The following is a 26,991-nucleotide window of genomic DNA, read 5'->3' on the forward strand; positions in this document are numbered from 1 at the left end:
ACAAGAGGATCGTGGTTTTTGTTTCGCCAAAAGTTTCAGCTATCATTGATCGCGCGGGTCATGTCAACCACTAACAAATGCCACGTGAAGGTCAAGCTAATTGCGAGTAGGCTGTATTATCGCCTAAACCATGCGTCACTTTGGTGCATTGAGTGTTTGTTTGTTTGGGACATTGTAGTGCGTTACAAACGCACTCAGGGACACAGGTGACTGTGTTTTTGTGGCATAACAGCGAGTTAACAGGCATTATTGCATGCAGGTGCCCGGTTGTGCCAATCTAGGCTGTGACTGCAAGTACAGTAAAGGCTGTTCAATTCGAATCAATGAAAGTGGCAAACAGCTACAGCACGAAACTTTAATAAGCCACAAAGTAGGAGTGCCTAGTCCGGGAATCCGAGTTATGACCGGGCGACCGATGCCCCAAATGCCAGGAGTTGCTGGCCGTCCAGGTGGTCGCTGGTAATCGGGTTCTCCCACAGCTCACGGAGGGGGAAGGAAAGGGTGGGAGGTCGGAGTTATGCGCATACTCTAACACAATGTGGACTATACTCGGTTACAACTCAAGAACGGCACCACCTCATGTAGTGTATCACTCCGCCAAAGCGCCGGACCCATGACGTCAGTGCGCGCGCGTTTTGAAAGGGGTTTGCTATGAATGCGTGATATCGTCTGCCTTGTCTCACGCAGTTTGTTTGTCGTCACTGGAGTCGTTTATAAGCATATTAAGTCCAAAAAATCGCGGGAACGGCTCACGCCATGTTCAAATTATTCCCAGTGGCGCTCTACTTGCGCCGCGCGGAGAAACATCCGGCTACGGTGATAAGTCACAGCGGCAACTTCCGGTGCCGTTCTTAAGTTGTCACCGAGTATAGTGTGCCAGGCTTGGAGCAAAAAGTGTATTGGGTTAGAAATTGAGTGGGAAACATGTTCATCTTTAAGGTGGAAGCGCTCACACAACAGGGACGAAAGTAGAAAAAAACATAGACGGCACGGCGCTAACTCGCGACTATTTGTTTATTGAAAAGAAACACAAATATATGCATTCAACATCTGAAGTGCTGCGTACATCTCGACAATCGAAGGGTAAGGGCATTAAAACAGCAGAACCAGCACTAAAACAGCACAACAGCACTCAGTCATTATCTGAGGGTTCAGTCCCGTATGACTGGCGTATAGGGAAAATTGCACCCTTCTTGAAATCCGGAGATCGTTCTTCACCACTAAACTACCGACCCATCTCTCTGACTAGCGCCATTTGAAAAATTATCGAGCATATCATACATTCTCAAGTTATTAAGTACCTGGAGGATCATGACACCATTTTTAAATTCCAACACGGTTTCCGCAAAGGTTACTCGTGCGAGACCCAATTGGCCGGATTTACTAAAGATTTATATACTTCAGTAGACTCCGGGTTGCAAGTCGATGCAGTGTTCTTAGATTTTTCTAAAGCCTTTGATCGCGTTACTCACCATAGACTACTCCTCAAGCTATCTAAATTTAACCTACATCCCGACGTTCTGGCTTGGATTAAAGATTTCCTCACTTCTAGACTTCAGTTTACATTTGTCAACAATCACTCATCTGCTTTCGCTCATGTAACATCAGGGGTCCCTCAAGGTAGCGTATTAGGCCCATTACTTTTTCTAGTTTACATTAACGACCTTCCCTCGTGTGTATCATCCCGTGTTCGCCTATTTGCTGATGACCTTGTAATTTACCGTACCATTTCTTCTGATTCCGACCATTGCAGTCTCCAATCTGACCTGGATACTATTACCTCTTGGTGCTTAACATGGTTGATGCCCCTTAATTTATCCAAAACAAAGCAAATGTCGTTTTCAGGTGGAACCCCCCCTTTTTCAACTTCTTATACTATAAGTCAAAATGTAATAGAAGTAACGAACACGTATAAATATCTTGGTCTTCACTTCAGCAATGGTTTAACATGGCACCACCATATTAACGTTATCCTTGCCTCAGCAAACCGCTCTTTAGGACTACTCAGGCGTAATCTAAAACAAGCCCCATCTCATGTAAAAAGACTTGCATATGTCACCCTTATTCGTCCAAAAATAGAATATGCCTCTGCAATCTGGGATCCTCATCAATCATATCTTACAAATAACCTCGAGTCATTACAGAACCGTGCTGCTCGCTTCATCTTTTCTGATTATTCTACATTTTCAAGCGTCACAACATTAAAACAGCGAGCTGAACTTGATAAGTTATGCGTTCGTCGCGCTCATGCTCGTCTGTCCCTTTTCCATAAAATCTACTTCCACCCAACACTTCACAGCGATTTTTTTCAGCCTCCATCAGCCATTTTTCCACGCAGGGATCATCCCAACAAAGTTAAGCGCCCACTGTGTCACTCGTCCTTGTATGCACACTCATTCCTGCCCCGCACCATATCTGACTGGAACGATCTACCCTCACATATAGCAACTCAAACTGACATTACTAAATTTCAAGAACTGCTTCGCCAACCGTGATGATTTGAATTGTACTATTTTTTGATATGCAATATTGTGCACGCATCGCTGTTCTCTTTTTTGCCCTTCATCGTTTTTCTGTATTCAACTGTACTTAACTAATTCCGTAGAGCAATTTCCTTGTCACCGTCTTGCGCAAGCGCAATCCATTTATTCGTTCAAATTATTTTTAGCACATTGTATTCCTCCCATATTTTGTAGAATTAAATTTGCTTTTCCTTTTCTTTTTTTTTTCTCGTTCATTTCTATCTTCTTTTTTTGAACCCAGGTTTTCTTGTTCTTTTCTACTTTTTTCTATTTTGTCTAATACTGCTTGAACATGTGGTTTCAGTGCGTGTATGCCCCCCCCCCCTATGTAATACCCTCATTCAGGGCCTTTAGGGGTAATATGAAATAAAAATAAATAAATAAAACCATAACATATCAAGAAACCGCTACGATCGCAATGAGTGGCACAGATAAAAATATTCTTGGTCTGTTATATAAACGTTATGTTAGGTTCAAAACCTGTGTGACGTCGTGTGTGTGCCCCGGATACTGCGAACCAGATGGAGGACCTTTGGCAGCAGGAAGTTTACCCGTGGGAACGCGCGGCCGCTTCGCTAAGGACACACGGTTCGTTTTGCCTCGGGGCGAGGCAGGCTTCTCTCCTGCTCGACGCGCCCTTGGCGGGTACACAGCCCGCCTCGTCGTCCACCGCCGCTTGAAGCCGGCCCTTCTCCCCCTTCTCCCCGCCGCTGCTCGGACGTAGAAGGAGGAGGAGATAAAGAGGAACGAACGGAGAGGATCAGGGTCAGATGTGGGGTGACCGTCTTGCGATCCGGACGCAGCCGTAGGCGAAATCCGAAAGCGCATCCCTTCCAAGAGCCTGCACGCTGCCAACGTTTTCTGCCCCGGTCTACTTCCCGAGCCCGCCGAGCTACCGGTCGTGCCCGGCCTCTCCTTCCTGGCCACGGCCTACAGCTCGAGCTCGCCGAACTACCGGTCCGGTACCGCCTCCCGCTCCTGCCCTGGGATTCACCGCGACAGGGAGACCTTTCGAGCCATCGGCCCCGCACTGCCTTCGTCTCCTGGCCCCGAGACCCACTTGGCCCGTCGGCGTCCCGTCGACGTTGACCACCCCTGCGACCCGAACGATTCCGCCCAACCTGGTGAGGAAGTCGGCACCACTGAGACACTCCATTAAACTAATGGTTAATGTTTTTCGCTCGCCTCAGTGTGTCTCATTTCCTCCAAGCTCTGCGTGGACTCAACTTAATATGATTTTGTGAGTAACCCACGAAACGAGCTTCACACCTGAGTCACCTTTTGGTCGAGGCTATCAGGCTCCACAAATACTAGAAAATCATCGACGTATCTGACAATCTTACTGGCCACCTCTCCCAAGTTTTTCTCAATTTGTCTGCCAATTCTTCCTAGAAATATGTTGATAAGTAAGAACAGGGGCAACTTTAGGCCTTATGCAGACACCTGTTTTCTGGAAATAAAACTTTTCTTTCCATTCCACAAACGTGGACCTCAAATAAAACGATAGGATTTCCTCGAAGGTGTTGACAGACCCACCACAAGTGCTTACGAACTTTATTTCGTCATGATCTTCGGGGATACAAAGCCGCACACTCTTCATAAGATCTTCAAATGGCAGGCCGTGTGAGTTTTCTCAAGCTGTCGAATCCGGGTGCCTGCGATTTATTCAGTATTGATGTCCAGGACCAGGGGCCAGATAGGTCCTGGACATCAATACTGAAGAAATCGCAGGCACCCGGATTCGACAGCTTCAGAAAACTCACAAGTTCATCGGAGTTCGGGATGAAGAATGGTTCGCACACAGCAAGGTTGTGAAAATGCCTTTGCAGAAATCCAGATACCTCTCACTGCCAAGCGCCTCTTTCAGTTACTATTGCGTGAAAAGGAACACCAGGTTTATGTATTTTAGCTGCGAAGAGGAGGAAGAGGAGGAAAAACTTTATTGGTGGCAAAAAGTAGATTTTCGTCTTCCCAAGTGAGAGCAGCCCTCATTCCAGAGCCCCTGTAGCTTTGGCTGTCGCCCGGGCCCTCTCGACCAGTCTGCGCTGATCTTCCAGGGTCGAGCTGGACAGCACGGCTTCCCACTGTTCACTCGTTGGATTGTCATTCACGGGCACTGTCTTAGTTTCGGGACAGGCCCATGTGACGTGGTAAAGAGTAGCTGTTTCTCGCCCGCACAGTGGGCATTGATTTGACGGATGGACAGCGGGGTACATCGAGTGGAGGAGGCTGAGATGTGGGTAGGTGTTCGTCTGCAACAGGCGCCATTCTACTGTCTCCTCTTTGGTTAGGTGTTTGTGCGGCGGAAGAAGAGAGCGGCGACTTAAACGCTGATGTTGCAGAATATCATGATATGGACTGGTCGTCCTGAGGTGGCGGGGCCCGGATAATCATAGCTCGGGCTGATGCATGCGCTCGTTCGTTCCCGTCCAGGGCGCTGTGTCCTGGTGTCCAGATTACTGAAGTTGTGGGTAGTTGACTGGGCGAATGTTTAGTCAGAATTTGATGGGCGATTTTAGATATTCGGCCTTTGCTAAAGCTGCGACAGGCTGCTTACGAGTCGGATACTACTGTTAAGTGTTTGGTTCGCAGGGCTGACGTGATGGCTAGTGCTATTGCCGTTTCCTCTGCTTCTAAAGGGCGTGGTGTACTCACTGTCGCGGTCGTTCGTTCTCGCATGTCCTCATCAATAACGCTGATGACCATAGCTGGCCTCCCTGGGTAGCTGGCTGCGTCGGTGTACCGCACGTCTTTGGATTTTTGAAATTTGATTGGGAGAGCACGGGCGCGGGCTTCTCGTCTCCCCTGGTTGTAATCAGGATGCATGTTTTTAGGTATAGGTCTTACGTGAATTTTGTCGCGATACATGTGTGGGAGTGTCATCGTGTGGTTATGGCCTGCAGTTTGTGTTGGATACCCTAAGCGTTCGAGAACCTGCCTGCCCGTCGGGGTCAGTTGGAGTCTTTCTCGTTGGCTGACGAGGTGTGCAGCAACGTGTTCTTCTACCGTGTTGTGGATACAGGAAGCCCTGCAGCGTGCGGCCGACATTGCCCAACAGTACGCGCGCAACAGTGGTCTTGAATGTGCGCCGGAAAAGTCGGAACTACTCTTGATGAAGAAAAAATGCGGAAAAATTCCATACGACCCTCCTCAAATCTCCCTCACATTGGACAATCAAGACATTCCACAAGAACAGACTATCAGAATCCTCGGACTCTACCTTCAACAAGATGGCGGTGGATCGGACGCACTTCAGCGACTCAAGCACAGCACAAATCAAGTCATCCGCATCATGAGCCGAATCGCAAACAGGCGCCATGGTCTTAAAGAAGAAGATACCACCCGTCTAGTACAAGCACTCGTCATCAGCCGGGTAACTTACACCGTACCCTACATCACCATCAACAGGCGACAACAGGAGCAATTAGAATCCCTTGTCCGGCAAGCCTACAAGAGAGCCCTAAATCTCCCACCCACCACCTCGACGCAGAAGCTACTGGCTCTCGGCGTCCACAACACGGTAGAAGCTGCGAAGAAAATCTCGTGGCAGGGAACAAATATTTAGAAACGCATTCTGGTTCATGTGGTCTTTGATCCCAGATCTCTAGAGTTGGACGAAGACGATAAACATCTCTACGAGCCGACTCAGTTACGACTGCGCTAACTCGGTACTCTACCAGAGCGGGAACGACTTAGCCTGGACCGTGCGGCGTGGAAGGATAGCGGGACGGCCCGTGATTGTAACAAGTGCACGCAAGCCCCAAAGACCTCTATTCTGTGGGAGCTGTCGCGTGATGTACGACCTGTCTGCCTGTCAAATGCCAAAGAAACGAAAGCGCAGAAAAAAAGACGCAAACACGATGTAGCAAGATCATTCAAGGTCATTCACCACGTTGTAAGTGACCTTCAGCCTTTTTTTTGCTCACTCTAGCCCCTCTGCGCTACAGTGAGCACTACGATGACGTACCGCTAGCCACGTAGAGAAATTCGAACACTCATGAACGTATTTGAGTACTCCCGCACGCAGACAGACTCCGGCCTAAAGGGGCCATGTCGTTAAAATACTAATTTGTTTTATTCGGAAGATTTGGTGTTTTATGCCCCCAGCCCTTGTCTGGAAGCAAATGATGCTCTATTCCCTGAGAAATTAGTCAAGTTAAAGGGCTGGTGAAGAGCTTTTCAAAAAAGCTTTGTTGGGGGCATTACATGATACTTTTCTTGGCGCTGAATGAAAAAAACATGTTTATTTTATGTGTGAATACACCCAAACCATTTTTTTTTTCATCAAAACAAACGACTCCTGCTCCGGGGCGTGGTCAGAGCCCTTTTTCTTCTAGGTGGTTCGGGTGAAAAGGAAAAGGAAGTGCACTGGGGATATTACTGAGCCCAACTGGGGGCTCACCTGCATTCAACCCAGTGTGGTGGGAAGGGGGACGAGGGGATATAAAGATTAGAGGAGAAAGGGGTGATAAAGAGATAGTAGGGCGAGCCCTGGCTGCCTTTCGCGATTGGCCGTCGGCTGATGACGTCATATTCGAGACTGCCGGCGCTGCAGTGACCGCTCGGCCTGAATAACTCATTCTGTTACCATTCAGATACGGGCCAGAAGGTCCTCTGGTGAATGGAAGGCTCGCACAATCTTTCCTTAGAATAGGAGAGTTTGAGGGAAGCATAAACGCAGCAAGCCCGCTTACGGCGTCCTTTAGACAGGGGTTCTCCCGCAATGGCTCATTCCTGACTTCTGTTTCTGGAAGTTGTGCAGATATTGGTTCGCCGCTTCACTACCAGCGCTAGTCACAATTCCAAGCACAATTTTTCAACACACCATCATCCCCTTCCTCGCGTGTGTAACGTAACATTGTGTTTACATTCGGACAGGCGGTAACAAGCTCTGTGCAGCGGCCTGCGATGCGCGCAGGCAGCAGCTAGCGATGCGGCCTCCGCCGGTTGCCCCGTCGCTCGGATCGTGCTGGTGCCGGGTCGCTGCGCGGCTGGTCAGCGAAACGTGACATTGCTGCACATACGCAGTTTCAGAACAGGGGAACCGAACGATGGTGCTTCTCCCCCCCGCAAAGGTAGAGGAACCCAAACGCAGCACGCTGGTCCGCGACGAGCTTTAGAAAGCGCCTTCCCCAACAGCTCCGCCACGGCGCCAGAGACGGACACAAACTGAGACATCTGTCATCGGGGCCGCAGGGAGAGTGAACCCCCGCCAACCAACCCAGACCGAATCTCTGGGCAGAGCCTCGTGGAGCTAACTCGAACATCGTGGCCTTGGTAACAGATACAGCCCACCTAAGAAACCTCGCGGAAAGTGGCATGGAAGTCTCCTACTCATGGAAATCAGCCATATATGAAGAGGAAGCCCGCTTTAAATAAAATGCAAGCTGGGACAATGATATTCACTGCAACACAGATTGTAGGCGGGCCAGTTGGTACATAACTGAGTTACAAACAGCGGAGGAACACGACGGTAGGAGGGTCGAACAAACACAGCGCCGTGTTTGTGTGATCTTCCTATCGTCTTGTTCCTGCGCTGTTTGTAACACAGTGATATTCATCCAGCAACCAAGCAAACCCCTCAAACTTAGCAACCTAAGCCACCACACTCACGACCGATGGGGGAAGGTAATGGAAAGAATGCCCTTTAAAAGACTTCAACAGCATCTTGAAGATCAAGAGATGCTACCACCCTATTTGAGGGTTCAGAAGCAACCCCTCCACCTCCACTAAAGATGCCTTATTTCGAATCCACGTATATATAAACAACAAACTCAGTCTCGAACATCTGACAGGAATCCTAGTCATTCACCTGAACAAGGCGCCCGACCACACTGAGCATGACGCTATGCTCCAAAAAACTAGAATACTGTAACTGTGGAGGCAGAATGTACAACTACATCAGAAATTTTCTCAATGGCACCTCACCATTGATATTGGCGACCATCTCACTGCTCCATTCTCCCAGCCATGAAGGGGCATACACCAAGGGTTCGTACTTTCTCCAACACTATTTAATCTTACCGTGCTGAAGGTACACAGAGAATTATTCAAAACTCCAGATACAATTCTTCCCCTACGCAGATGATATAACACCTTGAACCATTAAGAGGAGCCCAGGCCCTATCCAAGACACCGTGCGATTGGCACTGAATGCAGTCAGGAAGGGCAGCTGACAATATAGGGCTAGAATGCTCCTGAGAAATAACGGAACTGTTAGCGGTGCACATGCCCCTATGGAAGCCCCCACCATACATCTACGCCACGACATACACCACAAACCCTACATAAAACTTCTGGGCCTCCCCATACAAAGTGACGGCGGACGCAGAGCTCTGAACCAGCAGTGTGAGCAGACCATACACAAGATGAGAAGATTTCCAAATACAAATAAAGGTCCAAATGAAGCAGACTTGCTCCACCTGAAGGACGCCTTCATTACCACGGGCACCAGATATCAAGTCCCTACATAAGCCTTGGAAAATAGGCGAGGCAAACTGATCCCGAAAGCAACGAAACTTGCTCTAAGAATCTCCTTGAGCGCTACCACAATGAATCTTCTCAACACAGGGACTTTCCATACCACTGAAGAAACTATAACCATACACCGTCACAACGAACTACGATAAAAATTACGCCCACCTCCCCTCGCGGGAACCCTGTTGTGATGCAACGCATCTCATGGGGGGGTTCCATTGGCGTTTTCCATCGTATCGATTACGCTTATACCAGGGATTCTCACGCGAACGGGAGGTGGGCGTAATTTTCCATTTTCACCATGCAATGCACATGCAGTACACGTACGGTCTTTATTGCAGACGAGAATGAGTGCCTTGTGGTCCGTAAAGTGCACAGTTAGGGGCTCGACGATTGCATCAAGCAATCGACGAGTACTGCGAGAGAGTGCAAGCGTAACGCGGACGACCGTCGAGTGAGACCGTCGGAGCGCGGCATGCCGCTTTATATTCACAGCGCCCGAAGGAGAGGAGAGCGTGGAGAGAGAGAGAGAGTACTGCACATGCGCAGCGCCGCCCACCGGCGCCTAACAACGGAGTGAGAGCGCGATGCGCCAACCCACAGCTGTTTGGGAGAGAGTGTTCGCTATCGGAGAGAGGAGAGGAGGAGAGGCGCAGCTGTGCGGACAACGCCGGACAGACGCAGGAAGGACAGAGCCAGAAGTGTGTCGTGTTTTCATAAATTCGAATTAACCCAGAGCTTTAATCGCCAACTTACTGTTGAGCGTTTCTGCAGTCAGCCACAGCGGAGCGTATACAATCAATAAAACAGCGTTAACAGCATTGTTTATTGCAGGAAACAGGAAAGCAATCGTTGAACTGCGTGATGTTGGGACTCGGCGCTGTATCGGTGCTTCTCGCTAGTTATTTTTGCGCTTGATGAGTGAATAATGGATGGGTTTTAAGTTACGACTACTCGAAGTTCCTTCGATAAACGTGTTTATGTAATAAACTCTCATTTTAAGCGTTCGGTCATGTAAGCGTACGGTTATGTATCCCGTCAGGTCATAAGTTTCACGTTCGCGCAACTCACTTAACAGGCTACGTGAGACAGACGTCGGCAAACTTGTGCAAGAATATCGGCTAGCAAAACGACAGTTTAGACTCGTAGAAACAGCGTAAACTGTTTACGAATGCCCAGTATAGATTAAACGTGGTTACCTCTGCCTGCGCATCTCGCCGGTGTTGTTGACGGAAAGTTGGACCATGTTGATCAGTCGTATCAGAGATCAGACGTCTCCCGTTCAGCTTCAGGGCGAGTTTCATCATGGCGCCGATGTTGTAGCTTTATCGGACCCTTTGCAAGCCCGCTCTATGCCGACATATTGTGCAGACGAGGGAGAACTATGATTGGCTTCTTACTGACTTACTGAAACGTCACTTCACGAGTTGAGGAGGAAAGCCTCGGTGAAACCGTAACTTCATTTGTTTACCTATTTTCCGATATCGGGCGACAAAACGGGTATGCATTGTTTGTTTATCAAGGTTCCACGGTCATAAGCGCACACACAACACAGTTTTTTTGAAAATCTCTTCACGACCCCTTTAAGGCGCGTTATGTAAGCAGCGGCAGCAATTGCCACAGACTGTTAGCACTCATAGACTCTCACCAGCTCAGTCCGTCGTGTGTCCGGTTGAAAGCCACATGATTCCGTACCAGAGCGGGCCCAGGCAGACGGTATTCCTGTATACAACTATTTTAACCCTTGTGCGGAGTTTTGTGACTCTTGAACGCGACGATCTGGCATGTCGGTGGACTTCTGCAAACACGCGCATAGCCAGATTTTGTTTTGTTGAAAGATGATATGGTGGAAGACTCACCCCGCTTGCCGTAAACTTCTGAGGCCCCGCGGAAGAACCGTGGGAGCAGTTTCTCCAGGAGTGCGAGCGTAACGTTCAGGTCTTCGAGGACGCCCACGACGGCGTAATGCCGCTCGATGTTCCTCAATGCGGTGTTCAGCGCCCAGGTATTCTGCACGCTCCTGCATTTGTGGGGTGATAAAAATTAGACTTGGCAGCGATGGGTGTAAAGGAGAAGCTGTTAGATTTCGCTGTGAGTGTTGCGCGCGTGTTACACACTGCAACAAAGGTGACGTTATTGCGACAGCCGACGAGGAAGCAACACCGCTGATGTTGAACCATGCATAGCGCAAGCGAATCGACACAAGGACGTTCAATAGAAAGGCGAACAAAGCGCTTACGGAAAACCCATTTTATTGTCTTTCGAAACGCAATGCAAAAACAAAACAGAAAAAAACAAGTGGAAAACAACACATGAAAAAGAAGTCACACATCTGCTATAGTTCTCGGTGCACGAATGTGGGCTAGTTGGTTGGAGCAGTGAAGCATGTTAAAACAGCGCGGTAGAGACGGCATTACCGCGCTGTTTTAATATGATTCACTGCTTCAAGGAGAGAATACACAGGACTAGCGCTCGACATCAACTGAACTTTTTTACCAAAGAAAAAACACGTACAGAAACAGCGCATGCGCTAACATGGGTGAAGCAATCAGGAATATTTCCGCAGCGTATTCAGGTGGTTCAGTCTTTAGACACACGGCTAGTGCGCATTCAGATAATCTATTTCTTTTTTTTACTTCACCCATGTTCGCGCATGCGCTGTTTCTGCGCATCTTTTTTGTGTGCGGTAAAAAAACTTCAGTTGATGTCCAGCGCTAGTTCATGTCAAAACAGCGCTAGACCGCGCTATTTTAACATGTTTCACAGCAGCTAGTTATGGGCACATGCCGCATTCAGATAGCTTGCCTCTTTCCTGATTAGTGTATTCACGTCCTATGACGCAAACTCATGCGCCCGTTGCTCCCAAAATTGCCTGATGGGCCGCATCATCTTAAAGGAGCCATGAAGACAAAATACAAGTTGGGTTTATTAGAAAGACTGCTTAGTCCCGATAACAATGACTCCAATATCATCGCAATGTTAGAAGAAATAACGGAGATATTAAAAAAAAATCGCGCCAATCCACCCCGTGAATGTGGTCGGAAAGCAAAGCTGTAAACGGCACCTATAACGATCACCCATGCGACGTCACTTAAATTCACTCACATCGCTCTACAAGTAGTAAAACCAGAGAGAAGTGAAATTCTCTTAACCACACCATTTATTAATTCAAAGAGATATTCTTGGTAAGGTTAAATCAATGCATGATGCATGAATGGTGTTTGGTTGAGTTGTATTGGTGTAACACAAGAGTGGGAACTTTTTTTTATAAAATTAAAGTAAGCTCCAACCCGGTGTTAGACGATCTGACTACTCCGTCTGCGCCGCAGACGGAGACGACAAGATTTGCGGCAGAGAAGGACGAGAAGGAGTAATGAAATACTTCTGTTCAGATTTCTGAACGGCCCAGAGTGCAGCCCTGAGGAGTGATTCCTTCTTCCGTGGGGCCCATATGCAGTCCTCGCGGCCTGTGTTCTGTCCACCCGCTGAAGCTGGGTAGTTAAAGAGGGCCTGGACAGCAGCATCTCCCATTGCTCTTGTTAGGTAGTTGACGGAAAGAGAGGAGGGTGCTCAGGGCTAAAGTAGCACACCCCGATTACGGGGCGGAGTGTTCCTACTTCTGAGCAAAATTTACATTCAGCGTGGTAGCGATTCGGATACATTAAGTGAAGACGCGTAGCCTGTGGGAAGGAGCCCGGATTGTATGAGCCGTACGGTAACTTGTTGTTCTCTGGAAAGGTCAGGGTAAGGCGAACGTACGGTCTGTCTCAGAAGGCGATAATGCTGGGTTATCTCCCTGAACGTGACAAGTGGGTGACTGTCCTTGTGCAGCTCCATAGCACGGGAGGTAAAAGCGGAGGCTTGTTGGGTGGGCGTATTTGTTGCCCTCCATTGAAGCGTGAGGGGGTGTCCAGATGAGCTGAATGGAACTGTTTGGGGAATGATTTTTTAGCACGCGCAGTGCAGGTCAGGACACCCAACCCGACTGGAAATTCCAGTAGGCTTGCTGGGAATCGGTGACTACCCTCCGAATCCCTGGTTGAGTGAGAGCGAAGGTGATAACTGCCTTTTTTGCTGCCGTCATTTCTTGGGTCCTAAGCGAGGTACACACAAGGAGGTTGGTTCTGGAGGCAGCCACGAAGATGGCGTATTGCTGCCCTCGATGTTTGGAGGTGACTGTGTAGATAACTGCATGATCCCCCCAGGGTGGTGTTTAGCGCTTGAACCCGTGCTTTTGGTGACCCTTGTCCTGTGAGGGGTTCATATTTCTAAGCAAATGGAGCATCTTTAGTTTTATTCGCGAAGAGTGTGGGAGTACGTCAAGTGGAGTGACATTCTGGGCTGCCCAGTCAATCTGGTGAAGCATGCGGTTACCCACCGCAGTTATAAGTCGGATCTTCTGGTTAGAAAGATATCCTTTCATCAGCTCTTCCACCAAATTGTGAAGCCCCGTGCTAAGCAGCCTCCTTGTGGACGCGCTCATGAGAAGACCAATGGCCTGCTCGACCACCTTTCTAATCATTATATAAAGCATCTCTATGTCTTCCTTATCGAGAAGAAGACAGGGCTTTGACGTAAGTGACTTACGAGAGGACAAACGCTTCAATTAATCGAAAGGTAGCGGATTCCTTTACGCCTCGTTTCTTGGTGGCACCTCGCCTGATCATGTGTATGATTTGATTAATGCTGTTTTTGAGGCGCTGCAAGGAGACGTCACTGTTGGTGTTCGCTTCGAGATGTAGGCCCAGGATCTTGATGCTGGGGCTTGGAGTGATGGCCTGGCCATCAAGGAGTATTTGAATTCAAGGAGGAGTATTCCTTGGTTTGGCGAGAGGGCGGGTGACAAGGAGCTGTGCTTTTTTACGTGAACACGGGAGGCCACAGGCTTTAGCATATTGGCGTACTAGAAGTGAGATGCCATGCATTGGTGTGATCTTCCTTTATTTTTGCAACTCTTTGCGCATGAGCAAGGTGCGCCCAGGGCCGCTAGAGGGGCGTGAGTGGTCGCGTGACGTTTTCACGTGGCATTCAGCGAGAACGCTGGGGGTAAACCCGTAGATGTGCTTGGTGAGTGCACCCCCTGTCTTCCCCGTCTTCGCGTGGGCTCGTAGCTAAATCGGTAAGACAACGGGCTCTAGCTTTGTTAGGCTATTAGTTCTAGGTTCGATTCCCGGTGGTGCCAGTAAATTCTTTTATTTGTTCGCTGGAGTTTTCTGGTGACACCAACGGTCGCGAAAGAACCCTTGGGGGGTAGAGGTAAAAAGCTTTGCTTTAAAACGTGTGAAGCAGTCGCGACCCCCTAGCCAATTTCCCGCAACTTTTCTATGACGTCACGGAACCACGTTTGTGCGATTGGCGGCCGCCTAACTGACCTGTCGCGACGACACATGACTGGACGTCTGTATTGGGGCCTCTACTTCCATTTGACCGCATCACTTGCATGCTAACGCACTGAAAATTACGTTTTATTGCTGGCCCGTATGACGCCATTCTTGCTCATGACACGTCACTGTGGCGCAAAATTTGAAAGTTTTATAATACTTCCTGCTTTTTTTTTCGTTAAAAAAACATCTTTTGGGGCTGCACTGGAGCTGAGTGAGATACTGAATCCTAGTCCTTTCAAATTAAACGAAGTTGTATTTTTTCTTCCTGGCTCCTTTAAGGACGTCGCAAAGTCACCGGCCGGAAACGTTTGTTCCCGAGGAAAATATTTCATCGCAGATGTGGCTATGTGAAATTTATACGTGCTTTTTCTCTGCTTTTCAGCGAGCTCGGTACTAGTTCACAACTGTGCCCGCACGCGCACAGGTGACCTGAAGATCTACTGTGGCGCCGCACCTCTTTTTCGCCGTGGCGATCATACCACCCCGCCTCTAAAGTACGATCCAACCAGCGAAAAAATGCGCCCATGCACTCCATACACATGTTAAACCAGCGAAGATGTATGCGTGGGACCGGTGGTTGCCATCGCCAGCTTGACGGTGCTCCGCCCGCACCCGGCCGCCGCCTCTGCCCGCCGTTTCACGTAGCAGCTCACTGCACGCTGGCTCTGCTGCCACAGGGACTCTTTTTCGCCCCCTCCGCCATGCGCCGTTCCCGCTCACCAGTGTCGCCATGGATGCGCGAGTGAGTGAAAAAAAAGCGCCATATATATATATATATATATATATATATATATATATATATATATATATATATATATATATATATATATATATATATATATATATATATGGTTCGGAAATGAGGGTCTCGTTAGGAAATACAGAAAGAAATTCCGGCAGTCTACAACGCCTCAGAAGGCATAGGGGACTGGTTAGACTATTTTTTACCGTTAGTGACGTTGCATTATTTATTAATATTACGTGAGAAAGAAAGAGGTGGAGGAAGAAACTTTTATTGAAAAACAAGACTTTTGGTGACGCTGATGGGTGGGGTCCCTAGTCCAGGACTCCACTGAGTCTTGCCTTCTCCCGGGCCTGGTTGACTAGATGAAGCTGGTCTTCCAGGCTCGAGCTGGCCAGGACTGCCTCCCATAGCTCAAGTTTTTTCTCTGGTGTTGTATCTTCACGCCAATGGCTGTTGCACTCCCAGGTGATGTGGTATAGTGTGGGAGTGCTGGCGCAGGTTGGACATTCTGATCGGTATTTTCCTAGGTAAATAAGGCTATACCTGTGGACGTTCGGATAAGTATTCGTTTGAATCTGTCTCCAGGAGGTGGCTTCCATTGCGTTTAGCTTTTTGTGAGGGGGCGGGTAGAGTGCCCTGGCTGCCCTGAGTGCTTCCAGTCTTTCCCCGTAGCCGTTGGGAAGTGGGGTGAAAAACGGCGTGCTGTCACCCGCCCGGTTCGTCAATTCTCGGGCAGTGCTGTTAGCCGCTTCGTTCCCCGCCAATCCCTCGTGACCGGGGGTCCAGGTCAATCTGTGCGTGCCGTGGGGTCTTCCTTTGATCCTGTTCAGTATGTTTGCTGCCACCCGTGGTATTCTTCCTTTAACGAAGTCGTAGCATGCTTGCTCGGAGTCCGTAATTATGTGCAGGCTCTTCTGCTGTCTCTCTCCGAGGGCAAAACCAAGGGCTATTGCTGCGGCCTCCGCTTCCTCGGGATTCGTATTCTTAATAGTCAAGCACTTAAGTTGTGGTCAGAATCTATGACAGCCGCCACCGCATCTCTGTTGTTTTTGTATACATTGCTGCGTCAGTGTAGGGTGTGTTAGGGTCTCCATCCTTGCTTTTTAAGTGCGATGCACTTCTTAGGCGCCCTGAACCTGCGTCCACCGGCGATGTCCGGATAGCATACCCACGTGGGGGATTGGCCAGGAATCTCCTCGTCTTCCTTGGCAACGGGGGGAGATGGGCGCGCGCTGCCTGGCCGCTGACATGGCACATACCCACGTGGGGGATTGACCAGGAATCGGGCGTGAGAAGGGCTAATGCACCCGCTTAAAGGAGTACTGACACGAAATTTCAAAGCTGAGATCCGCTCTAGCAATCAAGTACAACGACAACACAAATAGGTGTCTGTGAATAAATGCATCTTTCTTTCTTTGTGTTGTGTGTGTGTGTGTGATCTCTCTTTCGCGAACATTACCGAACCGCGCAAATTCAACTCGTGCATTCGCACTTTCACATTCTTCGCCTCGGGGAATGCGGGGAATTTTTCTTCTTCCTTGGTGGGCTGTCTTGTCCATGTGTCTTGGTATTGGTGATATAAATAATTTTCTGCGTATGTCCTTGTCGAGGTCGACTTTACTTGCGATGTTGAATTTATCAGCGGGCGTGCCTACGCTTTCGAGTATAGCTCAGCCTGTTCTAGTGAGTTGCAGCCTTTGTTTTTGAGCGATCAGCGTGGCTTTTTTGATCTCCTCAAAGGTGTTTGTTACACCCAGTTTTTGTAGCTTACTCGTGGCCGTGCATTGAGGAAGTCCGATTGCAGTTTTATAAGCTCCCCTTAATACCGTTTGTATTTGATCGTTCTCTTGTTTGTTTAGCCGGTGATATGGTAGGCTGTGCGCCACTCTGCTGACCACCAGGGCTTGTACCAGACGGAGAGTGCCTTCTTCTGTCATTCCTGTTTTGTTTCTTGTTATTCTTCTGATTATTCGTGTTATTTGCTGTGTGGTCTTCTTGAGCATTTGTATAGTGTAGTTGGCCTTTAGGTTGCTCTGTATCCAGAGTCCGAGTATCCTGATTAATGAGACTTCTTTGATTTTTTGTCCTTCCAGAATGACATTTAGGTCTACCGGGCTTTTGTATCTGCTGTTATAGACCCTGATTATTTCTGACTTCTCTGGAGCACACCGGAGGCCGCTGTCCTTGGCAAGAGATTCTACGCAGTTCGCCGCCTCTTGAAGTGCTTCTTTCTTTTGGGCCAATGAGCCTTTGGTTGTCCATATGGTTATATCATCCGCATATAGCGTGTGGTTAATGTTTGTTATTTCCTGGAGTTTTTTTGCTAGCTTTATCATCGCTACATTGAAGAGTACAGGCGATATGGCGATATTATAGATCCTTGAGGTGTGCCTTTGTTGGGCATTTTGAGCCTTTTGGATCTGACTTCCGCTAGTCCTATGCTTGCAGTTCTGTCTGATAGAAAAGCTTTTACATAGTTGTAAATTCTCTCTCCGCAGTGGAGGTTGTTGAGCTCTTTTAAAATTGCGTAGTGTGACACATTATCAAAAGCCCCTTTTAAGTCCAGGGCCATGATTATGTGTTCACTTCCCTTGGGAATGTTGGTGAGCACCTCTTCTTTCAGGAGCAAGAAGGCGTCTTGCGTTGATAGGCCTTCTCTGAAGCCTACCATGGTGTGCGGTAAGAGGTCGTTGTCTTCCAGGTAGCTCTGTAGCCTTCTTAATATTATTCTTTCGTAGACCTTCCCCAAGCATGAGGTCAGTGATATTGGTCTAAGCGCTTCGATTCCTGGTTTATTCCCTGGCTTGGGGATAGCTATTATTTCGGCATGTTTCCATTCCTGTGGGACTTCTCCTTTTGTCCAGAGTTCTTCATTTATGTACTTTGTTAGTGCCTCTATATGGTCTTCGCTTAAATTTCTAATCATTGCATTTGTTATGCGGTCCGCACCAGCGGCGGTGTTTTTCTGTGCCGCTCTGATTGCCGCCCTAACTTCTGCCTTAGTTATTTCTGCGTCCAGGGCTTCATTCCGGTTTCCCTCGTATGGTAGCTTGCAGGGTGCCGTCTTCTGTGTGCCCAGGAATTTGTCTTTCAGGGCTTTCAGTAATTCTTTGTTCGTGCCTTGAAACTGATGCGCTAGCGTTTTTAAGGTTCTATTATTTTCAGTCCTTGTCTTGGCTGGGTCAATCATGATTCTGAGAATGGCCCAGGTTTTTGAGGTGCTCAACGTGTCTTTCAAGGAGTTACAAAACTGAGCCCAATTTTGTTGTCCGAGCTGGTCTGCGTATTCCCGTGCTCTCGTTGTCAGTTCTTTAATTTTGTTCTTGAGCTTCTTGTTGCGCTTTTGCCTTTTCCATCTCTTGACCAGACAACGCCTTGCTTCCCATATGTGTAGTAAATGTTTGTCTACATTTGGTTCTAAGTTTGTGCGTTTCACCGCTATTGTTGCGTCCTGATATGTTTGTTTCAGTTTTTTACTCCATTCTTTTATATTTGTTATTTCCAATAATGAAGACGACCTTTTTCTGTATTTCTCCCAATTGGTGATTTTGGCTTCTCCTAAGGTTCTCCTGATCATCGCCGTGGGGATGGATGAGCTTATTATACAATGGTCACTACCTAGTATTTCCTCTAGATTGGACCAGTGTACTCCTTCGGCGTTCTTGATTATTGCGAGATCCGGGCAGGTGTCCCTGCTAGTTTGGCCTCCTATCCTGGTGGGACATTCTGGATTCGTGATCAAGGTTAAGTATTCATTTTCAATGGCTTGGATCAGGTTTTGTCCTCTGTGCGAGTTAAAGTTATAACCCCACTCTCCATGGGGTGCATTAAAGTCGCCCATTATTACGAGTTGGTTCTTGTTTGCAATCTTCATGGTCTCCCTGAAAGTTTCGGTGAAGGTTTCCTTCTTGTTGGGAGGGGGACTGTATACGTTTAGGATGAATGTGCTCCTTTTCCTCCTCTTGTTTGGGATTATTTCAATTACAGATACGTGCGCTAACTCTGATGAGCTTAGCTTGTGCTCAATTGCGGCGAGGTCTTTGTTGATCAGGGTCGCTATGCGAGGGTTGTCTTTATCGATGATGACCTGGTATCCCAGAAGCGCTACGTTTGGGCCTGCCTCCTGGAGACATATAACGTCTGCGTTTACATGGGATTGATCAATGTACTGTATTAGGCTGTGTCTTTTCTTTTGGAAGTTCCTGCAGTTCCACTGCCAGATCTCTAGATATTTCTGTGCTGTTTTTTTATTTATCTTCGCTGGACATTTAGTCTTCACCGTCGCTGATTTCTAGTATTTGTTGTTTTTCTTTTCTTATATTTTCCGGCATTGATAGCTTTCTTTTAATTTCGAAGCCTTTGGTTTTGATTTCATCGACCTGCTTTTGTAGAACATCGAATCTGTTGTTTATTACCTCCATTGTTTTTATCAGGTAGAGCCCTATGCCGCTTGGGTCCGGCAGCAGCCCTTCTGGAACTGGGGGCTGGGGCAATGGGGGTGGGTGTGATGAAATGTTACCTATGCTGATAGTCGTAGTTTTTGATTTACTTCTTGCTAATGTTCTTGGAGGGTTCAGTACTTGTTTTTTTTTAGTTCTGCTATCTCAGCATTTTGGCGTGCAATTTGGTTTTTCAGCTGTTCCATTATTTTTTCATGTTTAGAAGTGATACTGTCGACTTTGGTGTTGGTATCAGCCAGAGAGGCAGCTACATTGGGCCAGCTCACCTGATCCTCTTTCGATGCTCTTCCCGTCCCGAGTTTCTTCTTCTTGACCTTCTTCTCCTTGTTTCGGATGACGGGCTTCGGGTTGTGCTCTGGTGTTTGGTTCTTCACCGTAGGCTTTGATGGAGACAGGCTTTTGCTTCGTTTCTCCTAGCGTGGCCATTCAGAGCTCAACCATCGCTGTCTTTTGGATTTGTCATCTTCGAGGTCTCTTCTCGATTTTCTTTGATTCTGGTTGCCCGGTGGGATCACTGCACGTCTCAGTTTCATCACGCACTCACGAGCCCCCGTAAGGGGGGCTTCCCCGCACAATGCACACTTCACTGGACACTTGTGTCCCTCCACTGGGTTCTCTGTCAAACACTGATGACATGTCTTGACGTTAGGGGTCGGGCAGACATCAGAGCGGTGCCCGGGCTTCATGCACACATGGCACACTTGTCTGGTGGGCCGGTACAGGAAGCAAGGCATCTCCCCTCCGTAGTAGTAGACCACGTTCGGGACTGTGTTGCCTTCGAATGTAATCAAGGCGGTTTTGGATTTACCAAGCATCCTTGCTTGATGATCCTAGTATTTTGTGTCCGGATCCTTAGTCCGTCCATTAAATCTTGCGGTGTGGTGCCGGCCGGACAGACAGACAGACAAATGTTTTTATTTGGATGGCTCGAGGCCGCAGGCTTAAGTGAGGGGGTTGAAACAAAAGTTGAAACTCGACTGAAACAAAAGTATTACTGCCGGCCGGAAAACCATGCACAACACCCCTCACTTCCTCCTCGGAAAAAGCCACAGAGGTGGTTATGTCATGGCTGACCCCTCGAAGGGTGATTTTCGTGATCTTCCTCAACTCATCGGCAGCCTCTGTGTCAGGCGTGCTGACGATCAAGATATTCGAACCGTTTCTAGGTCGGACCACATACTTGTGCAGTAGTTGTCTGCCGCCCTTGCAGGCTTCGGCGATCGCCTTGGTGATTTCTACAACACTGTACTCTTTAATGGGCAGCCCTCTACCTGGTCGCATGATTATTTTGATGTCCCCTTTTGGTAACGGGGGCAAACGCCTGCGTGGCGTGTTCTGCCCGCGGCTGGCAAAATTCGAAATTGTCTTGCCTGCGTGTGTTGTAGCCTTTTCCAACTGCACTGGTGTAGCTTGGACACCGGATTGCCCTTCCGCTTCTTTGCGCAGTTTTCTCTTTGCTCTTCGGCTGAGGGCTTGTTTCCAGCCGACGTCGTCGTCATGGTGGTCTCCCTCCGTCGGCGTATACCGGTGTCATTGCTGTGAAGTTCAGTATATTCGGGTTGTCGCTCTCGTCAGGAAGTTCTATGTGGGATTCGTCGTCGCTGACCACGGGTTGTTGCCCTGTTGCTTGGATGTCACTGGGTCCCGCCATGCTCTGTAAAACATTACTGCGATAACCGCCGGCTTTACCCAGCCCCTGCAAAGGGTCTGAGCAAGGCCGATGAGCGAATACTGCGGCGCCTGCAGACGAACACATTTATGTGCCCTGCAGTAGCAAAGCATTTCGACCCTAAAACCGATGGCGGTGTCTGCACTGTGGGGAGGTGTCCGACACCTTCCACATGGTGTGGGCATGCCAGCGCAACCCTGCGTTATCCCCCAACCCTTCCCCTACCAGAGAGGCATGGGAGGCAGCCCTGCTCAATTGCTCGGGGCTGGAGTCTCAAAGGGCTCTAGTTCGACGGGCGAGAGTGGCGGCCTTGACCAATGGGGTCCCGGAATAGGGACTGCACCTGTGCGGAGGGCCACATGCCCTAACTCTCTTTTATTCTGATCAAAAATAAAGTTTCACTCCTCCTCCTCCTCCTCCATGCTCTGGTCCTGTGGAGTCTCGAGTCGACCGGCCGTGCCGACCGGGTTTGGCCCAGCGCGGCGTGGCCGACACGTTGGTTGTTCCTTTTCTTGGCGTTAGGCTTAGCGCGGCGTGTCACCTCAGAGATCTTCAATCGCCCATAACTTGATAAGGAATCCACTCACAGACGAAAAAATAAAGTCCGCCAGTGCCGCTGGACATCGGGTCGATGCTTTCACCAAACGATTTGGCATCCAAAGGGATTTTCCGGAGGAAAATGGACTTTGCGGCTGGAGCCGATAGCAAGTGTGTTCGCTACTCTCGGCCCCCTAGCGGAGCTGGGGAAAGAAAGAAAAACACGCGCCCAGAGTGGGGACCGAACCAACGGCTTTCGATTATATCTCGAATGCCTTACCGAATAATGTAACGTCACTAACGGTAAAAAATAGTCTAACCATTCCCCTATGCCTTCTTTGGCGTTGTAGACTGCCGACATTTCTTTCTCTCTCTCTCTCTCTCTCTCTCTCTCTCTATATATATATATATATATATATATATATATATATATATATATATATATATATATATATATATATATATATATATATATATATATAACGAGAAGACGAGGAAGTGGACTGTGCAGCCTAGTGCGATGGGCATCTTACACCGACGAAGACGAAGACGGTTGGCGTGGGGGGTTATCGCTCGTGCTGTGATGGCCGAATTGTAAATAGCTTGCATCGCTCTCTGTAAATAGATCGCTTCAGCATCGACCATGGTTCATGTCGTCCGTCCTACCGCCACGTAACATGTAACGTAACGTAAGGACCGACGCGATCCTTGATCCTTGAGGTGGTCGCTTCAGAACGCGAGACGGGCGTAGCTGGAGGTCTACGAAGGGGATCAGAGCCGCAACCTCCACCAAAACATGTTACGTGGCGGTAGGACGGATGACATGAACCATGGTCGATGCTGAAGCGATCTATTTACAGAGAGCGATGCAAGCTATTTACAATTCGGCCATCACAGCACGAGCGATAACCCCACGCCAACCGTCTTCGTCTTCGTCGGTGTAAGATGCCCATCGCACTAGGCTGCACAGTCCACTTCCTCGTCTTCTCGTTACAATATATATATATATATATATATATATATATATATATATATATATATATATATATATATATATATATATTGTTACGTAACGGCAGGGCAAATGACTAGAACCATGTTGAAGATGAAGCGATGTACAAAAGGTAGAATGATCTATGTACAGTATTTACATGGCGTCCATTAGAGAGCCCGCGCCAGCAACTTCGTTGTCGTCGTTATCGTCGTAGTCCTAATTGGGTCATGGCCCGGTGGGGCATTGTCCGCCTATATGTGAGTTCCATGACATGACCCTCCGGTCAAGCGAGACCGTCCCGGTCAAACCCGCGGCAGAATGAACTTGTGATGCAGATGAATGCGATGAGAATGTACAAGGAATAATCGCTTGCCGCCACGGATGCCGATGATGTTCTTGGGAATGCTGGACCCGCAGCAGCGATGTCTTCATGCGTGACAGCGTCGGTGGTTGTAGGAGCCACGTTCGACGGAATTGCTGGGGATACATTTGCGGCTTGTCTCGTCACGGCGGTTCTCTGCACGTCTTCGTCGGCGTCTCACGGGCTGGGGTACGGGGCGGAGGACATGTTCGAGCTGTGGTCACGGCGGGGCTGGGGCTGCCCGGCGCGGCTCCCTTAACGTTGACGGCTGGGTCCACGCCGATGGCATGCAAAGCTGGGGCCAGTATGGGATGTACCCAGCACGCTCCACCAAATGTTACGTAACGGCAGGGCAAATGACTAGAACCATGTTGAAGATGAAGCGATGTATAAAAGGTAAAATGATCTATGTACAGTATTTACATGGCTTCCATTAGAGATCCCGCGCCAGCAACTTCGTTGTCGTCGTTATCGTCGTAGTCCTAATTGGGTCATGGCCTGGTGGGGCATTGTCCGCCTATATGTGAGTTCCATGACAATATATATATATTTATCAGGGTGTCGAACCGGGACCGAACTGAACCGAGAACCGGAACTGAACCGGTATTTTTGCCGGAACTGAACCCGAACCCGAACCGTTAATTTTTGGCACGCTGAACCCGAACCGGAACTGAACCGAAAAAAATAAATAACGGTTACCGGTTCATGCCGAAACGGTTCGATCCTCCGTTGATTATATTGCACAGTCAACGCAATTCAGGCCTGTTTTTTCTTTCACGTACCATTAACTTCGTACCCGCTCGCGCACTTCCCCTCCAGACAATTGAACACTATGACGCTCTATGTAACAACAGGGGAAATGAATGAGCACCAATGTAGCAATGGTCAGTTGCTGCTGGAAGCATGAGTGTAGTGCAAGCTGACCAAACGAAATGTCGTTCTAGGCAGCTTGCAGGGGATATAAAACGACTTTGCGCTTCCCTAGCTGTGACTTAATTGGCGCAATAAGGGTGCAGGAGTGCTCCACTGCGCAACAGCGAAAGCCCACACCCGATGTGTGCAAACATTTTGCATTTCATAATTTGTTTAAAAGGTCCCACACCTGCATATTATTAATACTTGTCAAGTGTGACCGCAGGAGCTGCTCGTGGCTAAGCCGTTTGCTGCTGACCACAAGTGGCCTCGATCTGCCTTCCCCACGACCGTTTTTATGAAGTAGATGGAAATCGAGAACGTCCGCGTATCGAGATTTTGATCCACGTTTAATATCACCAGCTGGTTATAATACGTCTGCCGGCCTGCAACATAAGCTGCGCCTCGGAGCAGGAAAAAGCAGAGAAATGAGCCAGTTTTTTTTTAAATGTGTTTACACGGAAAACAACAAAAAAGGCGAATCACGTTGTTTTAAAATATTACGCAAAAAGTAAGTAAAACCGACTAAGTAAAAAAGCACCAAAATGTGGATATTGCTCTATGCTTTTCTTTGCCCTGCCTTTCACAACCAAATGTGTCATCAATACGAAGGAAGTGCGTCCCGTGGTCAGTTTTTGAGTACAGTACAGAGGACAAGTTCCGTTTTTTACAGATACAAATAACAACAGATATGTCGGGGAAAACTGTTAAGGTGTGCACTTAATCCCTCGGCAAAAAACTGCAGCCCTCGACCTTGTCTTGAAATCAGAAACAGTAATAAAGTAGATCACACGTGCAGAAAGGCAAACCGGTACTTCACACTGTCCTATTCACCCAGCGATCAGCTTTTCTGCTTGGTCTGCAGTTTTGTCTCTTTCATATCTGCTTTTTTTCGAAGGTGCACTTGTACTGACTGCCCAATTCACTACATTACTTCTACTGCTACTCGTTCCGGAGAGGGGTACTGCTGTGGACGAATTAAAGACCGCCAACCCACAAAAGTCCATCTCATGCTCCGCGCGTCAAATTTCCCTTTCATTTTGTAACAGCATAATCTGTTACAAGATTCCGCAATGTAGCACACGGAACGATGGCGGGGGTCAGGCGGTACGGTGACATACTGATTGTCATGCACACATCCGGTATAGCTATCGCCGAAGGAATTACAGTGGTCACAGGAATAATGCAGTGGCTGAGCGTTAACTAAAGCTTACTTTTAACAAAAGCGTGGCTAACACATTCAATAAGGTGACAGCTAACAAATTAAAATTATTCAAGGTAACCAAATAATCGAATTCATTGGTAGTGGTTATGTGCCCGTTGTAGGAGTTTTCTGTTTTGTTACAAATATAAAAAAATGTGCGCCATTGGTATTAAGCGCTGGTATTTGAACGCGCCATTACGGAGGCCTAAATTTAAGGCTTCAAGGTTAGTGTGATGGGCGATTCCATAGCGACGATTGCGATTTCAACAAAAAAAGAAAGGGCAGAAAATATATCCCACCGTCATATCTCTTGGCGGTGGCTTTATGAATAGTCGCTAGGACAACATAAAGTCTGGTCGATAAGTAGGTGGTAAATCGTCGCCACCTCATCTGTTTTTCTAATATCTTGTGATTGTTTAAAGTTTTCTTTGCAATTGCGCCCCTGCCCTTCGGGAACAGCGGCATTTTGAATTTTTGTTTATGTTTTGATTTGACGATAGTTTTAAACTACGAATTTTTTTTCTAATTTAAATGATAATTCAACTCATCGAACCGGTTCAAGCCCCCGAACCGGTTCGCGAACCGGTTCGGTACGTGATTTTGTCGAACCGGAACTGAAACAGAACGAAATTATTTCGCCCGAACCCGAACCGTAAATATATATATATATATATATATATATATATATATATATATATATATATATATATATATATATATATATATATATATATATATATATATATATATTTATATATATATACCGGTTTGGTGACGGTTCTGGTTCAAGCGAAATCATTTCGTTCCGGTTCAGTTCCGGTTTGACAAAATCACGTACCGAACCGGTTCGATGAGTTTAATTATCACCGAAATTAGGAAAAAGACATTGAGTTGTTTGAAACGACAGTCAAATCAAAATAAAAACAAAAATTCCAAATGCTGCCGTTCTCCAAGGGCAGCGGCGCAATTGCAAAGCAAACTTCAAATAATTACGAGAGATAGTGGTGACGATTTACCACCTACTTTCTCCCCCAGACTTTATGTTGTCCTGGCGACTATTAATAAAGCCACCGCCCAGAGATATGTCGGTGGGATATATTTCCTGCCCTTTCGTTTTTTGTTGAAATCGCAATCGTCGCTATAGAATCGCCCATCACGCTAACCTTGAAGCCTTATATTTAGGCCTGCGTACTGACGCGGCAAATACCAGTGCTTAATACCAATGGCGCACATTTTTTATATTTGTAACAAAACAGAAAAATCCTACAACAGGCCCATAAATACTAACAATGAATTAGATTATTTGGTTACCCTGAATAATTTGTTAGCTGTCACTTTATCGAATGTGTTAGCCACACTTTTCTTAAAAGTAAGCTTTAGTTAACGCTCAGTCACTACATTATTGCTTTGACCACTGCAATTCCTTTTGCGATAGCTATACCGGATGTGTGCATAACAACGAGTATGTCATCGTACCGCCTGACCCCTGGCCATCGTTCCGTTTGATACATGGCGGAATCAACAGATTATGCTGTTACACAATGAAAGGGAAATTTGACGCCCGGATGAGTTGGGAATTTTTTGCGTCCACAGCAGTACTCCCCTCTGGAACGAGTAGCAGTAGAAGTAATGTAGCGAGTTGGGCAGTCAGTACAAGTGCACCTTCGCAAAAAAGCAGATCTGAAAGACACAAAAATGCATCAGCAGCAAACGGCTTAGCCACTGA

At 47.8% G+C, this 26,991-nt stretch overlaps 1 protein-coding gene and 1 pseudogene across 1 annotated transcript in view; both read right to left on the bottom strand.

The window, feature by feature from the left end:
• Positions 1-26,991, bottom strand: part of Pip (heparan sulfate 2-O-sulfotransferase pipe) — a 161,103-nt gene that overhangs the window by 10,066 nt on the left and 124,046 nt on the right. Inside the window, exon 7 of the mRNA XM_077688783.1 lies at positions 10,859-11,019. Within this exon, the coding sequence (XP_077544909.1) occupies positions 10,859-11,019 (161 nt within the window). The remainder of the gene's footprint in view (positions 1-10,858; positions 11,020-26,991) is intronic.
• Positions 4,478-5,228, bottom strand: LOC144158022 (uncharacterized; annotated as a pseudogene).

Source organism: Haemaphysalis longicornis, unplaced genomic scaffold, assembly GCF_048455015.1.
Source record: "Haemaphysalis longicornis isolate Haplotype H1 unplaced genomic scaffold, Haemaphysalis longicornis Haplotype H1 scaffold_10, whole genome shotgun sequence".
Taxonomy (NCBI): Eukaryota; Metazoa; Arthropoda; class Arachnida; order Ixodida; family Ixodidae; genus Haemaphysalis; species Haemaphysalis longicornis.